General features: G+C 44.5%; 1 protein-coding gene and 1 pseudogene across 11 annotated transcripts in view; one reads left to right on the top strand and one right to left on the bottom strand.

The window, feature by feature from the left end:
* Positions 1-20025, bottom strand: part of ITPR2 (inositol 1,4,5-trisphosphate receptor type 2) — a 364184-nt gene that overhangs the window by 173577 nt on the left and 170582 nt on the right. For all 11 annotated transcript variants that reach the window (XR_013394522.1, XR_013394523.1, XM_077935647.1 and 8 more), the window contains 2 exons: positions 4250-4440; positions 2875-3017 (listed from right to left, as the gene is read on the bottom strand). Coding sequence is in view for 9 of the 11 variants with exons in the window: in XM_077935647.1 (XP_077791773.1) it covers positions 2875-3017; positions 4250-4440 (334 nt within the window). In the remaining 2 variants the exon portion in view is untranslated. The remainder of the gene's footprint in view (positions 1-2874; positions 3018-4249; positions 4441-20025) is intronic.
* LOC144329072 (uncharacterized) lies at positions 18022-19238 on the top strand (annotated as a pseudogene).

Genomic DNA, 20025 nt, shown 5'->3' with positions numbered 1-20025 from the left:
CTGTTTGACCTTATGCTCTTGGCTGAGTTTGACATCCAACAAATATCCGGGTAATTGAAGTCCCCCATTACTACTATCTCCCTTCCTTTTGCATGCTTGGCCATCTGTTCCAGGAAGGCATCATCTATGTCCTCCGTTTGGCTTGGGGATCTATAGTAAACTCCCACAATGAGAAAAAACAAAAAAAATTCCTTCCAGTAGCACCTTAAAGACCAACTAAGTTAGTTCTTGGTATGAGCTTTCGTGTGCATGCACACTTCTTCAGATACTGAAGAAGTGTGCATGCACACGAAGTGTGCATGCACACTATCTGAAGAAGTGTGCATGCACACGAAAGCTCATACCAAGAACTAACTTAGTTGGTCTTTAAGGTGCTACTGGAAGGAATTTTTTTTGTTTTGACTATGGCAGACCAACACGGCTACCCATCTGTAACTCCCACAATGAGGTCACTGTTATTCTTCTCTCCCTTAATTTTCACCCAAATGCTCTCACTTTGGCTTTGAGGTTCTAAATCTTGGATCTCTTCACAGGTATACACATCCCTGACATATAACGCCACTCCTCCTCCTTTCTTGTCTGGTCTGTTTCTTTGAAATAGATTGTATCCCTCCATTATTACATTCCAATCGTGGGATTTATCCCACCAGGTTTCAGTGATTCCTATTATGTCATATTTAGTTTGCTGTACCAGGAGCTCAAGCTCATCTTGTTTATTTCCCATGCTTTGCGCATTAGTGTACAGACATTGAAGTCCATTAATCATTCCCCCGTGTCTCTTATTTAAGGATTTTTTCCTCCCACCACTAGGTCTGCATGCTCTTTGCTCCATTCGGTCTATGACATTTGGATGATCATCTTCATCAATTGATAGACTCCTACCTTCAGGAGCACTGTCTCCCTCCCCCACATTAGTCAGTTTAAAGCCCTCCTGATGAGGTTTCTGAGATTTTTTGCAAAAACATTCCTCCCAACCGTTGTGAGGTGCAGCCCATCGCTTGCCAGAAGTCCATCTTCAAGAAACTGCAGTCCGTGATCTAAGAATCCAAACCGTTCCTGTTTGCACCATTTGCGAAGCCAGTTGTTCACTTCCACTATTTTTCCCTCTCTCCCTGGGCCACGTCGTTCAACTGGGAGGACAGATGAGATGACAATCTGTGCATTTAATTGCTTCAATTTCCTGCCCAGAGCCTCGTAATCTCTTTTGATCTTCTGGAGGCTATTGCTTGCAGTGTCATTGGTTCCCACATGAACCAAGAGGAAGGGGTATTTGTCAGTGGGTTTTATGATTCTTTGCAGTCGTTCAGTTACATCTTGGATCTTAGCCCCGGGGAGACAGCACACTTCCCGAGACATCTTGTCAGGCCCACAGATCACTGCTTCTGTTCCCCTCAGTAGGGAATCCCCTATCACCACCACACGCCTCCTCTTAGGTCTGGTCGGGGTTCTTCTGTGAGCTGTCCGTTCCAAGGTCGCCTGGACATTCCCTGAGGACTGCCTTTGCTGCTCATCTTCATATACCTGATCGACTGTAATGAGGGAGAGATCCTCAAATGGAGTCTGCTCTTCGTCTTCCATGGTAGGGGAAAGGACCTCAAAGCGATTGCGTATTTCTAAACAATCAGAGCGAACCCTGGGCCTCCTACTTCTTTGAGTCACGTTTCTCCATATATCTGGCTCCTGTGTTGGTGAACTAGCCACCTTCTCAGGGGAGTCCCCTGTCTCTTCCTTGGTGGAGACGGTGTGCTCTGTTGCTTCCAAGAAGAGTTCCAGGTCTCTAATTCTTTGGAGCGTAGCTACACGTTCCTCCAGTTGCTGGACTTTGTCTTTTAAGAGGGCAATCAACATGCAATTGCTGCAGGTAAAGCTGCCTGCAACCTTTGGCAAGATGGCAAACATTGCGCAGGAACCACAGGCGACTGCAGCTGTTCCCTCACCCTCCATCTTGAGAACGTGTCGTTGGGGGTGACTACAGTGGTCCTCTATCATAAAAAGTGTGGAGACAGGACAAATAAATCCCCCCCAAAAAACCTAGGTCTCCCCCAACAAATGTTTGAGACTAGCTCCCCTAAATCTAAAATATGGATCAAACTGCGCGCGCCGCTAGGCGCGCGCCGCTGCCCTAAAACTCTAATAAGCTCCTCCCACAGCTAATCACCTACCTCAACAGAAGCCCTGCCCCCTCTGATACACTACAAGTTGGAGTTTAACAATATATAATAAAAATCAAGGAAGATATTGGTTTTGTCTCAGTCCCTAGATCAAATGCTTTAACAAAAGGAATTAAATGCATATTAAGTTTCACTGCAATATATTTAAATTTAAATGCTCATGACATTTTGTAATCCTTGTATATCTATTGGGGGGAATCTACTTGATTTTAGAAAGCTTGTGTGCTATTAAAAGGTTGTGCAGCAATCCAGCACACATTGCTTTGTCTTTCTATTCATTTCAGCTATTTACAGGGCTCTTTCCCTAACAGTTTTCAATTATTATTGTTGTTGTTGTTGTTGTTGTTGTTTTATATGTACCCCGCCCATCTGACTGTCTTGCCCCAGCCACTCTGGGTGACTTCCAACATATATAAAAACATAATTAAACATTACACATTAAAAGTTTTCCCTATACAGGGAAAATCTCACCAAACTAAATGTATTTTGGATCGCTTGCACACCATTAACTGGGAAAATTGGTGCTCTGGTGCCTGCCTCATCCCCTACTACTCTGAGTATTTTCTATTAATATATGACATCCTATGTATCTTTGATATAAGAGAAACAAAGTGTCTTTCACTATGATGAATAAGGCAAAAGAATAAACCACAATGGGTAAAACCAAGAACAAACCTTGGCTTCAATAGCTTCAGGCACTTACTTGGACATGAAAGCCCCACATCTGATTCTAGCATCACTTCCCTCAGGGAAAAGAAGTTCAGGGCTGTGCAATACATCAACCAACACCGAAAATTCAGCCTGCATCATGGGGTTGAACTGCTGTTCCAAGGAGGCTACAACATCCTAAAAAATAAAACACCAAGAGGAAAGTGTCCAGTTTGGTTGGAACTGGCCATCTGTTTAATGTCTGCTGCTAGTTTTCCAATCATGAAGTAGAACGAGTCCTCATTTTTCAACATTTTCCCCAACCTGTGATGTGGACTGGGATGACCAGATGAAAATAGTAGTCATATACCAGAAACACATAACACTCAGGCAACATATTAATTTCATCCAGACACTCATACATATATCGCTGCTATATTTATAACATGATGTTTTCACTAGAAGCCTCTATGCAAGAACATAACAAATTGGATCTAAATGGTTCCCTAATCTGACAAAAAGAGTCTTCTCTGGACAGAATGGCTCCTTCTGTTGGAGGAAGTAAACCAACTAATCATTAGTGTGTAGTAACAGCTATGTAAGCATTTATTTTCAAAAGACAGAATGTTTACTGTGCTGCCACAACATTATGCTAACATCAGATATGCCAGCACACATTTTGGATGAAAGCATCATTCAGGAGGAAAGAAGACAAACTTCTGTCATTGACCTGAGAGAGTGAGAAACCACCATAAGTGGGACAGGAGTTCAGTGTGGACGGATGGAGAACAATTCTACCCTACCACTTCTCTGTCTCTGATATCCTTCACTACTTACCTAGGGTTAGTGGGCACCACTATGGACCCATATATGCTCATATTCCAATTGGTGGCCTAAAACGCATCCATCTGTGATTTACCCGCCCATCTTGTCAACTGAGAAAGGGGAGGGCCTATGATTCAAAACATAATCACTGAGCCTTACATGTTAGAGTAAAAGGGGTTGAATTCAAATTGCGTCGAAACAAGGGCTGCCTCCTTCCTTTCACAATGGAAGAGCACTGAGTCCATCAGCTTTGTAGGTTTTTGTTTTTTTTAATGTAGCAGGAAAACTTGTAGCAAGAGATATAAGTGTGACTAAACCTGCTGTGCCACAGAACACCATGAGTCTCTTCAATATACATAATAAATAGTTGCATTTTCCAATAGAAAAGTCTTGAGTTCCCCAACACTCTAGGCAGTCCATAAAAAGTCAATGGGGGTGCAAATTGGCTGCTTAGTTTGTTGAGAAGTTTTAAGATTCGAATTTGGAAACTCTTGTGGATTTTGTGGCATGCTGGTCCTAAGCATTGTGTTCTCCAGCACCTCATATACAATTTTTAAAAAACCAATAATATACAGACTGTAAACATGTGCCATTTTCTACCACACCTGTAGTTTCTCAATGATATTCCTGTAATCCCAAGCAGGTCCTCCAAGTGCTTCTTTAAAGCGAGGTCCGCTGCGGGCAGACATTCTCCAACCCATCACTGCTCTCTGCACCATATTAGAATGACTCTTCATGAAAAGTGTATTAACTTGGCTGTCCAAATCCACAGGGATTGCAATTCCACGGTTCTTTGCTTTGGAAGAATGCATTTGGAATAGAAAAATCTTAGTACAGATGCAAACATAATAATCCAAGTAAAAGGATGGGAAGTAGACATGGCATATAAGAAGGGAATGTTGCTGAAAATGGAAACTTTGGAGACAGAAAAAGACTAGGCTTGCAAACAGACTAAACTTCTAAGGGGGGTGGGAAACCCACCACTGCCTAGGATTCTCCATGGGTATAGAGTGACATCACTCTGTATGCTGGCACCTCTCTAAAAAAAGCTATATATTCTACACCACCTTTTTCTGCCTCCATGTTTTGTGCCCTCTTTCTCTTCCTCTCCATGTTTTGCATTTCTTTGTCCCCACTTTACCACTGGTAGGAGCACGGAAACAATCTGAGTGAGGCAGCCAAAATATTATGGCAAAAGAGGGGAGAACTTAACACAAGGCTGCTGTATTTGGCAATAGCCATATCAAGAGTTCATGTCTAGTTCCACCCTATTGTTATAAGCATTCTAAGGTCCTAAATATAAAAGAAACATTCATAAACGTACAAGGCAAACACATACATAAGTATATAAACCACGTTTCTGAAATAGTACAGGAGAGAAATCCTGAAGTCATTTTGACTCTCCCAAACTGACCTCAATATATTTCTCTGCAAGGAGGGAGGAAATGGGGAAAGCCTTCCCTTTGTCTTTTTGCTTACAAATCCTGTCTTAAGGGCGTGTTTGTGTATGAATAGAGCGAGCCTGTGACCTGGATTCAGGAACTAAAAGTATTTACCATCACAAAAGAATGGCCAGGCTGCCCAGGTAAAGCAATCAGTGACCATTAACAGATATCCTGGGAGGCAGGATTTATGCTGTAGACCACCTCTATCTGCAATGTATGTATGATATTTCAGGGGCTATAGGGTGGGCAACTTCAAAAGTCTATATAAGGGCTTGCACACCATTGTTCTGGGTTCTATCCTCCCTCCTGTGGGGAGCCTGTTGCAACAGTCAATAAAGATCAGGCTAACTAACTGCTTTGCTTCTCAATATTTTCTGGTTGGCTTCTGTTATTTTCTCCTACCGATAGGGAACCCACTTAAGGACTCTATACGGGCTCCTGGATACCTCATAAGGGAAAAGGAGCAGGCTTTTTTTCTATAACACTATGAAGAGGAAAAAAGAACTGCACCAGAGGAGGCAGTATTGCAAGTTTGATTAATGTCCTATGAGAGTTACCAAAAAATAGGGTATTAGCTAAAGGCACAGAATCTCAGGGAAGCTGTTTTTTAGAACAAAAACAGGGATGTTTGGGGGAATTTTGGAATAGAGAAGTGGCGGCCTTTGCCTTTTCTGAAATAGTTGTGTGTGTTTTAAAAAAGGAAGTTCCTTTACTGAATGAGTTACACATGTTTGCATTTAATCTCTAAGGCCTATGTCCTGGGAGACCAGGTAAAAATTTCATTTAGCCATAATAATAAGAGTAATTTATTATTTATACCCCGCCCATCTGGCTGGGTTTCCCCAGCCACTCTGGGCGGCTCCCAACAGAATAAAACATCAAACATTAAAAACTTCCCTTAAAAAGGTGTCCTAAAAGTCAGATAGTTGTTTATTCCCTTGACATGATGGGAGGGTGTTCCACAGGGCAGGCGCCACTACTGAGAAGGTCCTCTGCCTGGTTCCCTGTAACCTCACCTCTCACAGTGAGGGAACCGCCAGAAGGCTGTCATTGCTGGACCTCATTGCTGAACGATGGGGGTGGAGACGCTTCTTCAGGTATACTGGGCCAAGGCCATTTAGGGCTTTAAAGGTCAACGCCAGCACTTTGAATTCTGCTCGGAAATGTACTGGGAGCCAATGTAGCTCTTTCAGTAGACCATTCCCAGTCACCAGTCTAGCTGCCACATTTTGGATTAGTTGAAGTTTCCGGGTCATTTAAAGGTAGCCCCACACAGAGCACATTGCAGTAGTCCAAGCGGGAGGTAACTAAACTATGCACCACTCTGGTGAGACATTCTGCAGACAGGTAGGGTCTCAGCCTGCGTACCAGATGGAGCTGGTAGGCAGTTGCCCTGGACACAGAATTGACCTGCGCCTCCAAAATGACTCCCAGGCTGTGCACCTGGTCCTTCAGGGACACAGTTACCCCATTCACCTGCCCGCCCCCTGTCCCCCCAAAAAGAGTACTTCTGTCAGGATTCAACCTCAATTTGTTAGCTGCCATCCATCCTCCAACCACCTCCAGGCACTCATACAGGAACTTCACCGCCTTCACTGGTTCTGATTTAAAAGAGAGGTAAAGCTGGGTATCATCCACATGTTGATGGACACCCAGCCCAAACCCCCTGATGATCTCTCCCAGCAGCTTCATATAGATGGTAAAAAGCATGGGGGAGAAGACGGAACCCTGAGGCACCCCACAAGTGGGAGCCCAGGGGTCCAAACACTCATCTTCCCACACCACTTTCTGGACAGGACCCAGGAGGAAGGAGCGGAACCACTATACTTCTTTAGATGGTCCAGAAGGATGTTGTGGTCAATGGTATCAAAGGCTGCTGAAAGATCCAGCAGAACTAGGAAACAGTTTTCACCTTTGTCCCTAGCCTACCAGAAATCATTGACCAGTGGGACCAAGGCAGTTTCATCCCATGATGAGGCCTGAATCCCGATTAGAAGGGATCCAAATGGCCCGCATCCTTCAGGCGTGCCTGGAGTTGTTCCGCAACCACCCGCTCAATCACCTTGCCCAAGAATAGAAGATTTGAGACTGGGTGATAGTTGGCCATATCGGCCGGGTCCAAATATGTTTTTTTAAGGAGTGGTTTAATAACTGCCTCTTTCAGTGGGTCTGGGAAGCCTCCCTCACAGAGGGAAGCATTCACCACTTTGCAGAGCCCATCGCCCAGCCCTTCCCAGCTTGCTTTTATTTGCCAAGATGGGCAAGGATCAAGGAGACAGGTGGGCGGTTTCACTCGTCCAAGCAGCCTGCCCACATCCTCGGAGGTAACATATTGAAATTGATCCCATGCAACTTAAGCCGCCCTGGCCCTGCTCTCACGGTAGAATCTATCTCTTTCTGAACCTGAGCTACTTTATCTGCAAAAATCTTGGAGTCCTTACCACGCCCCAATGGTGCAGGTGATTCCATTAAATTACAAACCACCTGAAAAGGTCTCCTGCTGCTGTTTTCTGCAGATCCAATAGAGGCAGTGAAGAAGGTCCTCTTCGCCATTGCTATCACCACTTGGTAGGCTCAACATTGAGCTTTAACCCGTGTCTGGTCAGATTCAGAGTGAGTTTTCCCCCACCGGCATCTAGCCATTCCAGTAATTGTTTCAGCACCCTCAGCTGAGGGGGAAACCATGGGGCAGTCCAGGCTCCATGTACTCGCAGAGGGCACTTTGGAGCCAGAGAGTCAATAGCCCTGGTTAACTCCACATTCCAGCGGGCCACCAGGGAATCAGCTGAAAGGCCATCAGCATGGGATAAAACATCCCCTACCACTCTCTGGAAACCATTTTGATCCATTAAGTGGGGGGGGGGGGTGGACCATCCGAATCGGTTCCACCTCCCTGCAGAGGGGATGGGTCACGGAAAAGTCCAGTTGCACCAGGAAGTGATCTGACCATGGCACTTCTTTTGCTTTGCTTTTACTTAGTGTCAGTGGGTACATCAATAGAGGTGAACACCAGGTCTAAGGTATGTCCACGACTATGAGTTGGGCCAAACTTATTCAGGGACAGCCCCATGGAGACCATGCTTTCCATAAAGTCCCAAGCGGCCCTTGTAAGGTCGTGTCGGCATGGATGTTTAAAACCCCTAGGACAGCTAAACTAGGTGTCTCCAGAAGAACATCCACCACAACCTGAAGCAGCTCGGGCAGGGAATCCTTGGTGCAGTGGGGAGGCTGGTACACCAAAAGTAATCCTGTACTGCCCCTATTGCCCAATTTCCAGAACATGCACTCAGAAAACTGGGTCTTCCCAATAGGATGCCTGATGCAAGCTAATGACTTCCTAAAAATCACTGCAACCCCCCCTCCCCACCCATATGACCTGGATTGCTGTGCAGAAGAGAAACCTGGTGGACAAGCAGCAGCAAGGACAGGCCCATCTGCTTCATCCAACTGAGTCTCTGTTACACATGCCAGGTCAAGTCCCCCATCCATGATCAAGTCATGGATGGCAGTGGTCTTGTGAATCATTGACCTGGCATTGCACAGCAGCACCTTCAGGTCATGTGGGTCTCCTTTGCTGATTCCAGTATCCATCCGGTCAAGACCAGACCCCGAAGCAGAGACAGTCTCCAAACAACAACTAAACCTGCCTCCTCGGTAATGAGCGGTCTGGTCTTAGCATAACTTCTTCTCCTGCCTGAGTGGTGCGCTCCCCCACACGCCTCTTCCTCCGCCAGTGGTCACGGCCTCCTTGCATCCCAATGTGAGGTCAAAGCCTATATCTAGGAAATAATAAGACTTAACTTGGGGGTGGGGCACAATGAGAAAGAGAGGGGGGAGTTGAAATGGGTCTGAAAACCATGACTGGTGCTAAGTATGATTTGGCATAATGTCTGAATCAACAACAAAAAAGTTAAAAGCTATTATTTCAAGGGCAGAAGAGGAAATCATGAACATGAATTCTGAAAGGATGGAAAGCAAAAGCAGACAACAAGATGCCTGTTGTGCATCTGTACATTTACATCTGCAAATTTATGTCATGCCTTGAGCTCTAAATAATGATCAGGGTAAGCCATGGTTTCACATTATGTTTGAACTGAGCCTAAGATGTACACCTTCTACAATAGAGTGGCGTTTCCCTCAAGTGCTTCCTACATCTTCTAAGAGAGGCAGTGTGGAGCAGATGATAGGGTCTTGGGTTGACAAGGTCAGGGTTCAAAACAGGACAACAAAAGGGTACATATGTACCAGCAAGGGACCCGACTCTGAATCAAACCCTTCATAAACAGTAACTGCTTTGCACATACTTTCAGTTGTACTTCCCCTTTGTCTATTTTAAAGGACAGTGAGGACCAGGGACTCTTCACACAAAACTCTAAGTCAGGGTTTGGCCAGGTCTCATAGTTAAGACCTTTCGTCGTTAACTACAACCTATAATCCAAAACAAACCAATCCACTGTTATGTTGTTCCTGTAAACCCAGGAAAAACAACAGAGTTTTGTGGCACGTTGAAGGCAAACGATTTTACCATGGCACAAGTTTTTGTGCCATGTTACCCTGTGTTACCCTGTGTTACCAAATTCAGTGTAACCCTGAATTGGAGATAGATGATAGATAGATAGATAGATAGATAGATAGATAGATAGATAGATAGATAGAGATAGATAGAGATAGATAGATAGATAGATAGATAGATAGATAGATGATAGAGACAGACAGACAGACAGACAGACCAGGGGGCAGTGACTTAAAAGGGAGAGTGCAATATGAATCACACAAATTACAATATATCAAGAGGTTCAATGCTATCACTTTTGGAATGAAATCGGCACAATGGATTTTTCAAAATCACACTACATATGTTAATTGGCTTACCAATGCCTGGATGTTTGTTTTTTTAAAAAAATCATATTTATTGAAATTTCCAAAATACAGAAAGTAAAAGTAAAACAAAAATAAAATACATTTGAAGCCTTACTGTCATTACCCACTTTCTGGGACTCCCCCCTCCCCCATCCCTACCATATTCCCCTTTCATCACGTTGGTTCTACAAGCTCTCACTCCCAATTTAAAACTTAATTTGTTTAACCCAATATTCAAATTTGAATTTATATAGTCATCATCATTACCTTAAATAAAAATCAAAGATTCTCCCCCCCAAAGTCCACCCCATTTTCCTTCCACGAATTCCCTTTTTTTTTTAATAAAGGCTCCCCAACAAAGTATAAAAAACTATATAAAGATATAAAAGATAAAAAGTATATAAAAAAAGTTCCAGAAAATAGTTACCCAGCCTTTGGATTCTAAATCTCCCCCCCCCCCTTCCCCGGTTTAGATTCCCCATGTCCATCAGTCTGTCTGTTGTCTGCCTGGAAGTCTTAGATCTATAATCAGATTTTCCCCCAGTTCCTTGCCAGCTTTTTTAAAAAGTTATTTTTATGGTATTTAACTTCAAATCTCCAATCCAAAAACGGCCCCTAAGGGCCTTTAGTTTCCTTGGTCTTTAAGGCTCCCCCCATTGTTCTTTCCATGTTGTGGTCCAATTTCTTGTCTTGTTCCGTTGCTAAAACGTTCTAATTCAGAAATTTAGTAGCTCTACAGGGGTTGTTGTTATTCAGGAACAAAAACTTGCGTTCAGTCCCTTCCTTTCTTCAATAGAAAATTCTATTGTCTCCTTTAATGTAAGCACCCCTGTAGATAAAATACTATTTCAGTTTTGCAGCTTTCCCAGGAGATAACAAGTCCTGTACAATTCCAAGAGTATTTTTCCACTTACGACCATCTTTGTAATGTCCCGAAACCCCTCTAGGGGGATTGTGGTAACTTTGTTTCCTCTGATCCAAAAGACCGATTGTTGTTCCATATTTTCAACATTTTGTATCCAAATCGTAGCAAATTGTAACGAAATTAACTAGCAAAGTCCTCATAGCAGAGTCCTCTTTAAATTTTCCGACTTTGACAGCTACTTTGACAGCTGTCAAAGTCTCCGTCTCTTTTCACCAGGCTCTCTCACAAATCGCCCCGGTTCCCGGGGGGGGGGGGGTTGCGTTTTCCTTCTCCCTCCACTCTTCTCCTCCAGCACAGTTCTTGTAGTTTTCCATCGTGGAATTCTTAATTTTTGTCAGAAATACGCTTCTTTTTAGACCTTGGTTACCCAGTCCTTGTTTTAAAATGTTTACAGTAGGGAGGGGGACTGACTTCCTTTTTGGATCCCCCCCCCGCTCGTGCCAAATCCAAAAAAAGATTCCTTTTTTTCCCTTTTAAACCCGGTTTCCCAATTACTCACGGGTTGTTGTTAAAGTCCGAATTTTCAATGGAAGAAGTCAGCGCTCTCCGCCGGATGGCATGCGGCTTCGCTCGGCAGGGAAAGCAGAGGACTCAAAGCACCACGCCACTCCCCGGCACCCGATCCGTAGCCTTTAGAAAGGCTCCTTCACGAGTCGGGAGGGTGCTAATGGTGCCAGCCGAGTCACCCATGTCCACGGGCTCCGTGCCCGTGGTTTTTAAGGGTCCCCGCGTCGCCGGCGCGGTAGGACCCAGCCCCTGCCGAGCAGGCTCCCTCCGGAGCTCGGAGGGAGTCCGCCATTCGGCGATGGCGCCAACCCGGAAGTCCTACCAATGCCTGGATGAACGTGTTGTTAAATACTGTTTGGGGTTAATGGCCACTCTGAATGACCACTCTGAATGCCATTTTCTTCTGACTCACAGTTTACTATCTGTCTCTCCCCTCCCCCATGCAAGAAACCATTTCACACATCTGATGAAGTAGACTGTAGTCCACAAAAGCTCACACTTTTAATAAATTTGTTAGACTTTAAGGTACTACAAGATTCCTGGTTGTTTCTGAAATCAGAAACTAACATTGCTACCCCTTCAGAAATAGTATATCCAGGAACATTTGAATAAATTGTAGAGCACGAGGGCTGAAACAGTCACATTCCTACAGATCTTCCAGGCATTATTTGAAGCGAGCAAGCCACTTTCTTCCGTCAGTGGCTGAGCAGCTGTCAAGCACTACGATTTTTCAAAGACTTGCAGCTAATTAAAACTATCACAAAGAAAGCCAAGTGAAAATATGTTCCTTTGTTCTGAATGGTTCTTAAAATGTATAATTCTATTTGTAATTAAGGTTTGCATCAATTGTCAGAGGTCACAGCTGACGTTTTGAGCTGTAAACAAAACCTCTGTCTGCTTATCATAGTAGCTTGTAGGAAGCTTAAGTTTCATTTGTTCCACATTTCATTATTTAAAAACAACATCAAACATATGTTCCCTTTTCAAAATACCAGCAAAGAAATATGAACATAAATATTTATTTTTATTCAAGTTATTACTGGCTGCTTGTGCCGATCAGCATGTGCCAATTTCTTGTACTTTTGTACCACACTAGTTTATTCCACAAGCATGCTAGTTTGTTGTTCCTGTTCGGAAGATTTCTGAAAGTATGCAGAGAACTTGTAGAGCAAAGTGGGGTTAAAAAAGGCAAAACAGGATTTAACTAAAGGTGCCACCAAAAACCACATGAACCAGAATATGTGCTGGATTTGAGGGTTCTGCTTTGGGCAGATGGTTCCCAGACTAGAAGTAGTTAACCAGCCATTTGATTTACATATGATAAATAATGCTTGCATGAGAAAAAAAATCAAATAGGAGAATGATCTTCGACACTTCCTCAAACATACACACAATTTCCAAAAGGCACCAAGTTGCAGAAGGAATCCTATGGCTCCTATAATCCCCTGGCCAGGGGTATCTGGGGTATCAAGGGAGGGGTGGTACCTCTGGTGGGGGACATGTTGTGCTCCTTCTGGGGTAGTTGGTCCACCTTTGGTCCCAACCCTGGAAACTCACTTGGAAACTCACCTGTGGCTCCTAGAAACTGGCAGCATACAACAGCAGCCACACCCCAGGAACGGATTCAACTGGCCGATTAAACCAAGTGAATGTAGCCAATGGGAATCAAAGACTCAGTGAGTTAGGAACTGTGCCTGAAAACACGACTGAGCGGATTGAGTGGAAAAGACCAATAGTGGGTCCAACGGTCAAGAAGGTGATTTCTGCACATGCTGTAGAGAGAAGTGAGGGGCAGATGGGGCTCATCAACCTGGAAAGGTAGCCCATCTAGGAGAAGAAAAACTCTGATCTTAAACCTCTGCTGCCTTGTGGACATCGAGAGAAGAAAAGGAGCAAATCCTACACAAATCAGGAGTGGAGACCCTTTTTGAGTCCACAGCTCCCTTGACCAACTACATTCTTTCTGTGGCACCCCTGTGGGGCTCAGGAGCTCATCCTTTGTCTGCAGAGCTGGCAGCCTCTCACCCTTTTTCAAACACCCTCCCTTGTGGACTGTTCTCTCAGCCTCTTCTCCTCTCCCCTTTCCTTGGGAGTCCTCTGGGCAGCTGCTGTGGCCATCCGTGGTCTCTGAGTTGCCCACCCCCACCCCAAAGAGAGGAGCCATTCGCCTGGGAAGCTTGTAGCCAGGGTCGCTGCTGTAACCAACAGAGGGCATCAAAGAAGAGAGGGAAGGAAAAGAAAGACAGAAGCCAGTGTTGCCCACGGCCCCCTATCATTCAAAGCACCCTAGAGCGCCACGGCACACTGGTTAAAAACCACTGCCTTAAGGTAGTTGGATGGCACCTTCTATGCTTCCTTCCAGCACCTCCTGCAGCAAACCTGGTGCTTTCCTTTGAATCACATCAGCGAGGCCAAGAGGGGGCTCTTGTTGTCTAGGCAGCCCAGAACCTCCATACACCCTGCTCAGGCTTGCACCCCAGAGAGGTTATTTCGGTGCTGTCAACTAACACTACCAAACCCTTTGTCACGTAAATACAAAACTGATAACAACACAAACAACGTAACAGGCTGTATATAACTATATAAATTCTTTTTAAATGTGATTCAACATATCATATCAAAATATATGGTTCTATAGACCAACTTATCATATAAACGAAACATACTATGAGAAGTTAAAGTCCAGCAGATTGATCAGGAAATACAATCTATTCAGTTATTATATTAGCAATATCCACAGTGTGGAATTAACTAACACAGCAGGGACTCCTGCTGTGGTGAGGCCTTGGACCATCGGCTGGGTGAGGACTGCAGGGCCTGCTCCCTTCCAGGGCCTTTTCCAACTGGCCCAGGGGGCATGGCCCAGGCCCTCTCTCCCAGCTATAAAGGGACTCCTGCTGCGGTGAGGCCTTGGACCATCGGCTGGGTGAGGACTGCAGGGCCTGCTCCCTTCCAAGGCCTTTTCCAACTGGCCCAGGGGGCGTGGCCCAGGCCCTTATTTGGAACAAACTTTTGGGGAAGCTGGGAAGTGTTCTGCCATTGCTTCCCTGTTCCAGGTGGTTAATGTGCTTTCAAATGTCCTCAAGCAGTCGGTGGCAATTTAAATTTTTATTTCTTTTTTTCCTTTGTTGGGGGTGGGTGGGTGGGAGGGATGGATATTTGGTTGGGGATTAATTTTAGTATAATTGTTCTGTTCCTTTTGTTGTTGTTGTTGTTTTATTGAATCATAGAATCATAGAGTTGGAACAGACCACAAGGGCCATCGAGTCCAACCCCCTGCCAAGCAGGAAACACCATCAGAGCACTCCTGACATATGGTTGTCAAGCCTCTGCTTAAAGACCTCCAAAGAAGGAGACTCCACCACACTCCTTGGCAGCAAATTCCACTGTCGAACAGCTCTTACTGTCAGGAAGTTCTTCCTAATGTTTAGGTGGAATCTTCTTTCTTGTAGTTTGGATCCATTGCTCCGTGTCCGCTTCTCTGGAGCAGCAGAAAACAACCTTTCTCCCTCCTCTATATGACATCCTTTTATATATTTGAACATGGCTATCATATCACACCTTAACCTCCTCTTCTCCAGGCTAAAACATGCCCAGCTCCCTTAGCCGTTCCCCATAAGGCATTGTTTCCAGGCCTTTGACCATTTTGGTTGCCCTCCTCTGGACACGTTCCAGTTTGTCAGTGTCCTTCTTGAACTGTGGTGCCCAGAACTGGACACAGTACTCCAGGTGAGGTCTGACCAAAGCAGAATACAGTGGCACTATTACTTCCCTTGATCTAGATGCTATACATCTATAGAGAAGGGTTGAATGCCATGAAAGAGGCAGGAACATCTCCTTCTTTTTAAATCTAAGGGCTTATCCACACTTAAATTTTGCCCTGTTCTTTCCAGGCTGCGCTTTAAATATCCACCTCTGAGTGTGTTCAAGGAGTGGTGTGGCTTTCCCTGCTAAAACCTGCTCTTTTAGGCCGGAAGGTTTGAGGCCTAGTTCTCCAACTGTCACTCCTCATTGGAGTGACACTCCTCCAACTGTCACTTCCTTATTGAGAATGCCTGCCGGTGGTCAAATTTGAAGCTTTCCTTGTTGGGTCAAATTGCTGTTATAAAGATGAATGTATTGCCAAGAATGTTATTTTTATTTCAATCATAACAAATTTTAGACAAAATGGACTGTTTCAAGAAGTGGCAGAGAGACATTTCTAGATTTGTCTGGCAGGGCAAGAAGCCCAGAATAAAATTTAAAATATTAACTGATGCAAAGGAAAGAGGTGGATTTGTCCTGCCGGACCTTAAACTTTATTATGAATCAGCAGCATTCTGCTGGTTGAAAGAATGGCTGCTTCTTGAGAACACAGACATTTTGGATCTGGAAGGCTTTAATAATGTTTTTGGGTGGCATGCATATTTGTGGTACGACAAGGTTAAAGCGCATAAAGCATTTAAAAACCATATTGTCAGGAAAGCATTGTTCAATGTCTGGATAAGATATAAAGAATTACTTGAAAATAAAACCCCAAGGTGGTTGTCACCGATGGAAGCAAAGGCTCAGAAAAAGTCCAATATGGAGGCCAAGTGGCCGAAATATTGGGAAATTTTGGAGCAAGAAGGAGACAAATTGAAATTGCAGAGTTTTGAGAAATTAAAAGATAAAGTGCGAGACTGGCTTCACTATTATCAATTAAGAGAGGCTTATAATGTGGACAAAAAAATTGGCCTCCAGGTGGAAAAATCAAAGTTGGAAACAGAACTGCTAGAACCCAAAACAAAGATACTTTCAAGAATGTATAACTTGCTGTTAAAATGGAACACTCAGGACGAGACGGTTAAATCTGCTATGATTAAATGGGCACAAGATGTTGGACATAACATTATGTTTGCTGACTGGGAACAGTTGTGGACCACAGGTATGAAATTTACGGCATGCAATGCCCTAAGAGAGAATATTATGAAAATGATTTATAGGTGGTACATGACACCAGTCAAACTTGCAAAAATCTATCACTTGCCCGATAATAAATGTTGGAAATGTAAAGAAACTGAAGGTACATTCTTTCACCTTTGGTGGACGTGCCCAAAGATTAAGGCTTTCTGGGAGATGATCTATAATGAAATGAAAAAGGTATTTAAATATACCTTCCTGAAGAAACCAGAGGCCTTTCTCCTGGGCATAGTCGGCCAATTGGTGCCAAAGAAGGACAGAACTTTCTTTATGTATGCAACAACAGCAGCAAGAATACTTATTGCAAAGTATTGGAAGACACAAGATTTACCCACCCTGGAAGAGTGGCAGATGAAGGTGGACTATATGAAATTGGCAGAAATGACTGGCAGAATCCGAGACCAGGGAGAAGAGTTGGTGGAAGAAGATTAGAAGAAATTTAAAGACTATTTGCAGAAATATTGTAAAATTAATGAATGTTAAAATGATGTTGGATTGAAAATAAGTGGTATTGGTAACAAGGCTAATAAGAATATGCAAATTTGGATTGATAATGGATGAAAATAAATAGTTATAATAGGTTAAGATATAGAATTAAGATAAATGAAAGAGGGTAAGGATTTGCTGAATTGATTATGTAAATGGGAATACAAAAAAGGGGAGGTGTGAGGAGGTCAAGGAAACAAGCAAATGAGCTTAAAGACATCGAAAAATGGATTTATTTTTTAAATTTTTCTTAGTTATTATTTTTGTGTATTTGGTATTCCTTTTTTCTTTTTTTCTTTCTATGTATTTTTTTGGTATGTTTTCTTTTTATTCTGTATTCCTTTTATTCTGTAAACTTAGGTTTTTTGTAAAATGCTAATAAATATCTTTAAAAAAAAGAGAGAGAATGCTTGCCGGAAGGAGAAAACGAGGTGCAAAGAGCCAGAAGACCATTATTGAGACTCACAATTCCTCTAAAACAAAGAATCGGCAGAGAGCCAACGCCATCTGCCCTGGCTCAGAAACAGAGCGGGTTGAGGAAACCGAGAAAACAGAGCAAATAGAACAAACAGTGAGTAACAACGTTGGGGGAACCTCACCCCCCCCTTAAGGAGGATGTCAATGACCCGACCCCCCTCCTCCCAGAGAAAGCTAATCCGTCCAAGAGGGCAAGAGCAGGAGCAGGAGGGATTCCTCCCACTCCTAACGCTGACCCACCCATGCCTCTAGAACAAGATATCAGAGGAGCCTGCTTTCAACCACTTCGGGATATGCACCCCTACCAAGAGATTTGCATGTTGTCTGCAGAAACTATGGTTCTGGTTCTCCAAAGACTGGATGAAATCCTCACCAGAATAGTTAACATTGAGAAACAATTGGATACTAGTTCCTCCCCTTTAAATGCCCAAGGGCTTAAAAGGATGATAAGAAATGACTCTGTTAACAACTCACCAACTCAAACTATGGATGAAGTGAGGTCCTGTCAAGTCTTGCAAACGAACCAGATAATGCTTGAGATTCACCGATACACTCATAGGTGGATGAACCACAGACAAATTACTATGTCCTTGTCTCAGCTCCTGAATTACCATTACCGAAATGTAGATCTAGAAAATTTCCACTTCCTGCCTACCTTGAGAAACACCATGCGCCTATTTATGACCTTTAGGTCATCAACCCTCCCATCTCGACTCATGGAGATAAAGGATACCCTATGGTGGTTCCACTCTCTCCGCCCAGTGAGGGTATTTAAGGACAAAACTAGGAGGCAATTGGTCCCTTGAATAGAGTCAAAGCTAATGTGGATAAAGGAAACAAAGCTCAACACTAGAAATACTAATTGCCCGAAGGAAAAAAAGAACTCTGTAAGCCTAGAATTACAAGACCTGAAGAAGAGGCTAATGAGTATAAAGACTGAGATTTCTACCCAAAATATAAGGACAGTAGAGCCTAGAGCACAATATTTAAAGACGTCCAACAGCTCTTTATCCCATAGAAATCTCCAGCATTGAATGTGTTGGTCTCGTGTGGGGCACCAAGGAGAGCTTGGCTGTCTGGCTGATGTACCGACCACCCAGCACACCTGCAGCCACCCTGTCAGATCTGCTGGAGGTGGTGGCGGGCTGGGCCTTGGAGTTCCCAAACCTACTGGTTTTGGGAGACTTCAACGTCCATGCCAATGCTGCTCCCTCCTCACAGGCTCTGGACCTAGTGACTTCCATGGCAACACTAGGGCTCTCCCAGTTTGTTTTGGGCCCCACTCATCAAGCAGGCCACACGCTGGATCTGATCTTTGGGGCTGGCATAGATGTGATCATGCTCCCCGCTGTGGAAGTGCCATGGTCTGATCACTACGCTCTGAAAGCCAAGATTGACTTCCCGCTCCTCCCCAGCTCGGGTGGCGAACCTATTTGGGCTCGTCTGCGAAAACTGATGGATCCTGATAGATTCCGACAAGCCTTGCGGAACCCTGCTCCTCCTGGCGACTCATTAGATGACCTTGTTGAGGACTGGAATAACCGACTCTTGGCAGCCATTGATTAGATCGCGCCTAAGCACCCTCTGCAACCCCGTCGAAACCGGGCCCCTTGGTTTACTGAGGAGCTCCGGAAAATGAAGCGGGATCTCAGACGGCTAGAGCGAGTATGGCGACGGACTCGTGACGGAGCCTCAAGAACATCTTATAGGACGCTTATGAAAGCCTATGAGATGGCTATGAAAGCTGCTAAGAAATCTTACTTTGCAGCTTCCATTGCATCCGCTAGCTCTCGCCCGGCACAACTTTTTAGAATAATTAGGTTAATAACGTCCTTAGGAGGACAACCAAATTTAAGCACAAATTCGACCCACAGCTGTGAGGCATTCACGAGCTTTTTTGCAGAGAAAGTCCTGTTGCTCCGCCGTGACCTCCCTGCCAATTTAGATATTTAGATACAGTGACTGAACTGGAGGCCCCTCGACTGACTTCAGGTCCAGTGTTGGACCATTTTGATCGGATACTCCCTACTGATGTGGATAGATTCCTCCAAGTTAGTAGGCCCACCACCTGCCTCCTTGATCCGTGCCCGTCTTGGCTGATTAGGGAGTGTCCAGATGTTGTGCGGACCCCCCTGGTTGAAATTATCAATTTGTCCCTTGACACGGGGACATTCCCAGGGGAACTGAAGGAAGCAGTGGTGTGTCCACTCTTAAAGAAAACTTCATTAGATCCCTTAGACCTATCCAATTACCGCCCAGTTTCAAATCTTCCATACCTGGGTAAGGTAATTGAGAGAGCGGTTGCTGAACAGCTTGGTAGGTTTCTGGAGGAAACATCGGCATTAGATCCATTTCAGTCCGGTTTCCGTCCTGGTTTTGGGACCGAGACGGCTCTGGTTGCCCTAACAGATGATATCTGTAGACAACTGGATTGAGGCGGGTCAGGACTGCTGATCCTTTTAGATTTGTCAGCAGCCTTTGACATGGTCGATCATGATCTTCTGGACCATCGCCTCGCAGACGTGGGGATACAGGGCATAGCCCGTAACTGGTTGTGCTCTTTTATCTCTGGTCAGGGACAGAGGGTGGCACTAGGGAGGGAAATGTCATCGAGCCACTCCTTGGTGTGTGGAGTGCCGCAGGGCGCAATTCTCTCCCCGATGCTTTTTAACATCTTTATGCGCCCCCTTGCCCAGATTATCCGGAGCTTTGGGCTGGGCTGTCACCAATATGCTGATGA

The sequence above is a fragment of the Podarcis muralis genome, chromosome 10 (genome assembly GCF_964188315.1).
Source record: "Podarcis muralis chromosome 10, rPodMur119.hap1.1, whole genome shotgun sequence".
NCBI classification, from domain to species: Eukaryota; Metazoa; Chordata; class Lepidosauria; order Squamata; family Lacertidae; genus Podarcis; species Podarcis muralis.
The sequence above is the reverse complement of the archived record's forward strand: the minus strand, read 5'-3'. Positions and strand labels throughout refer to the sequence as shown.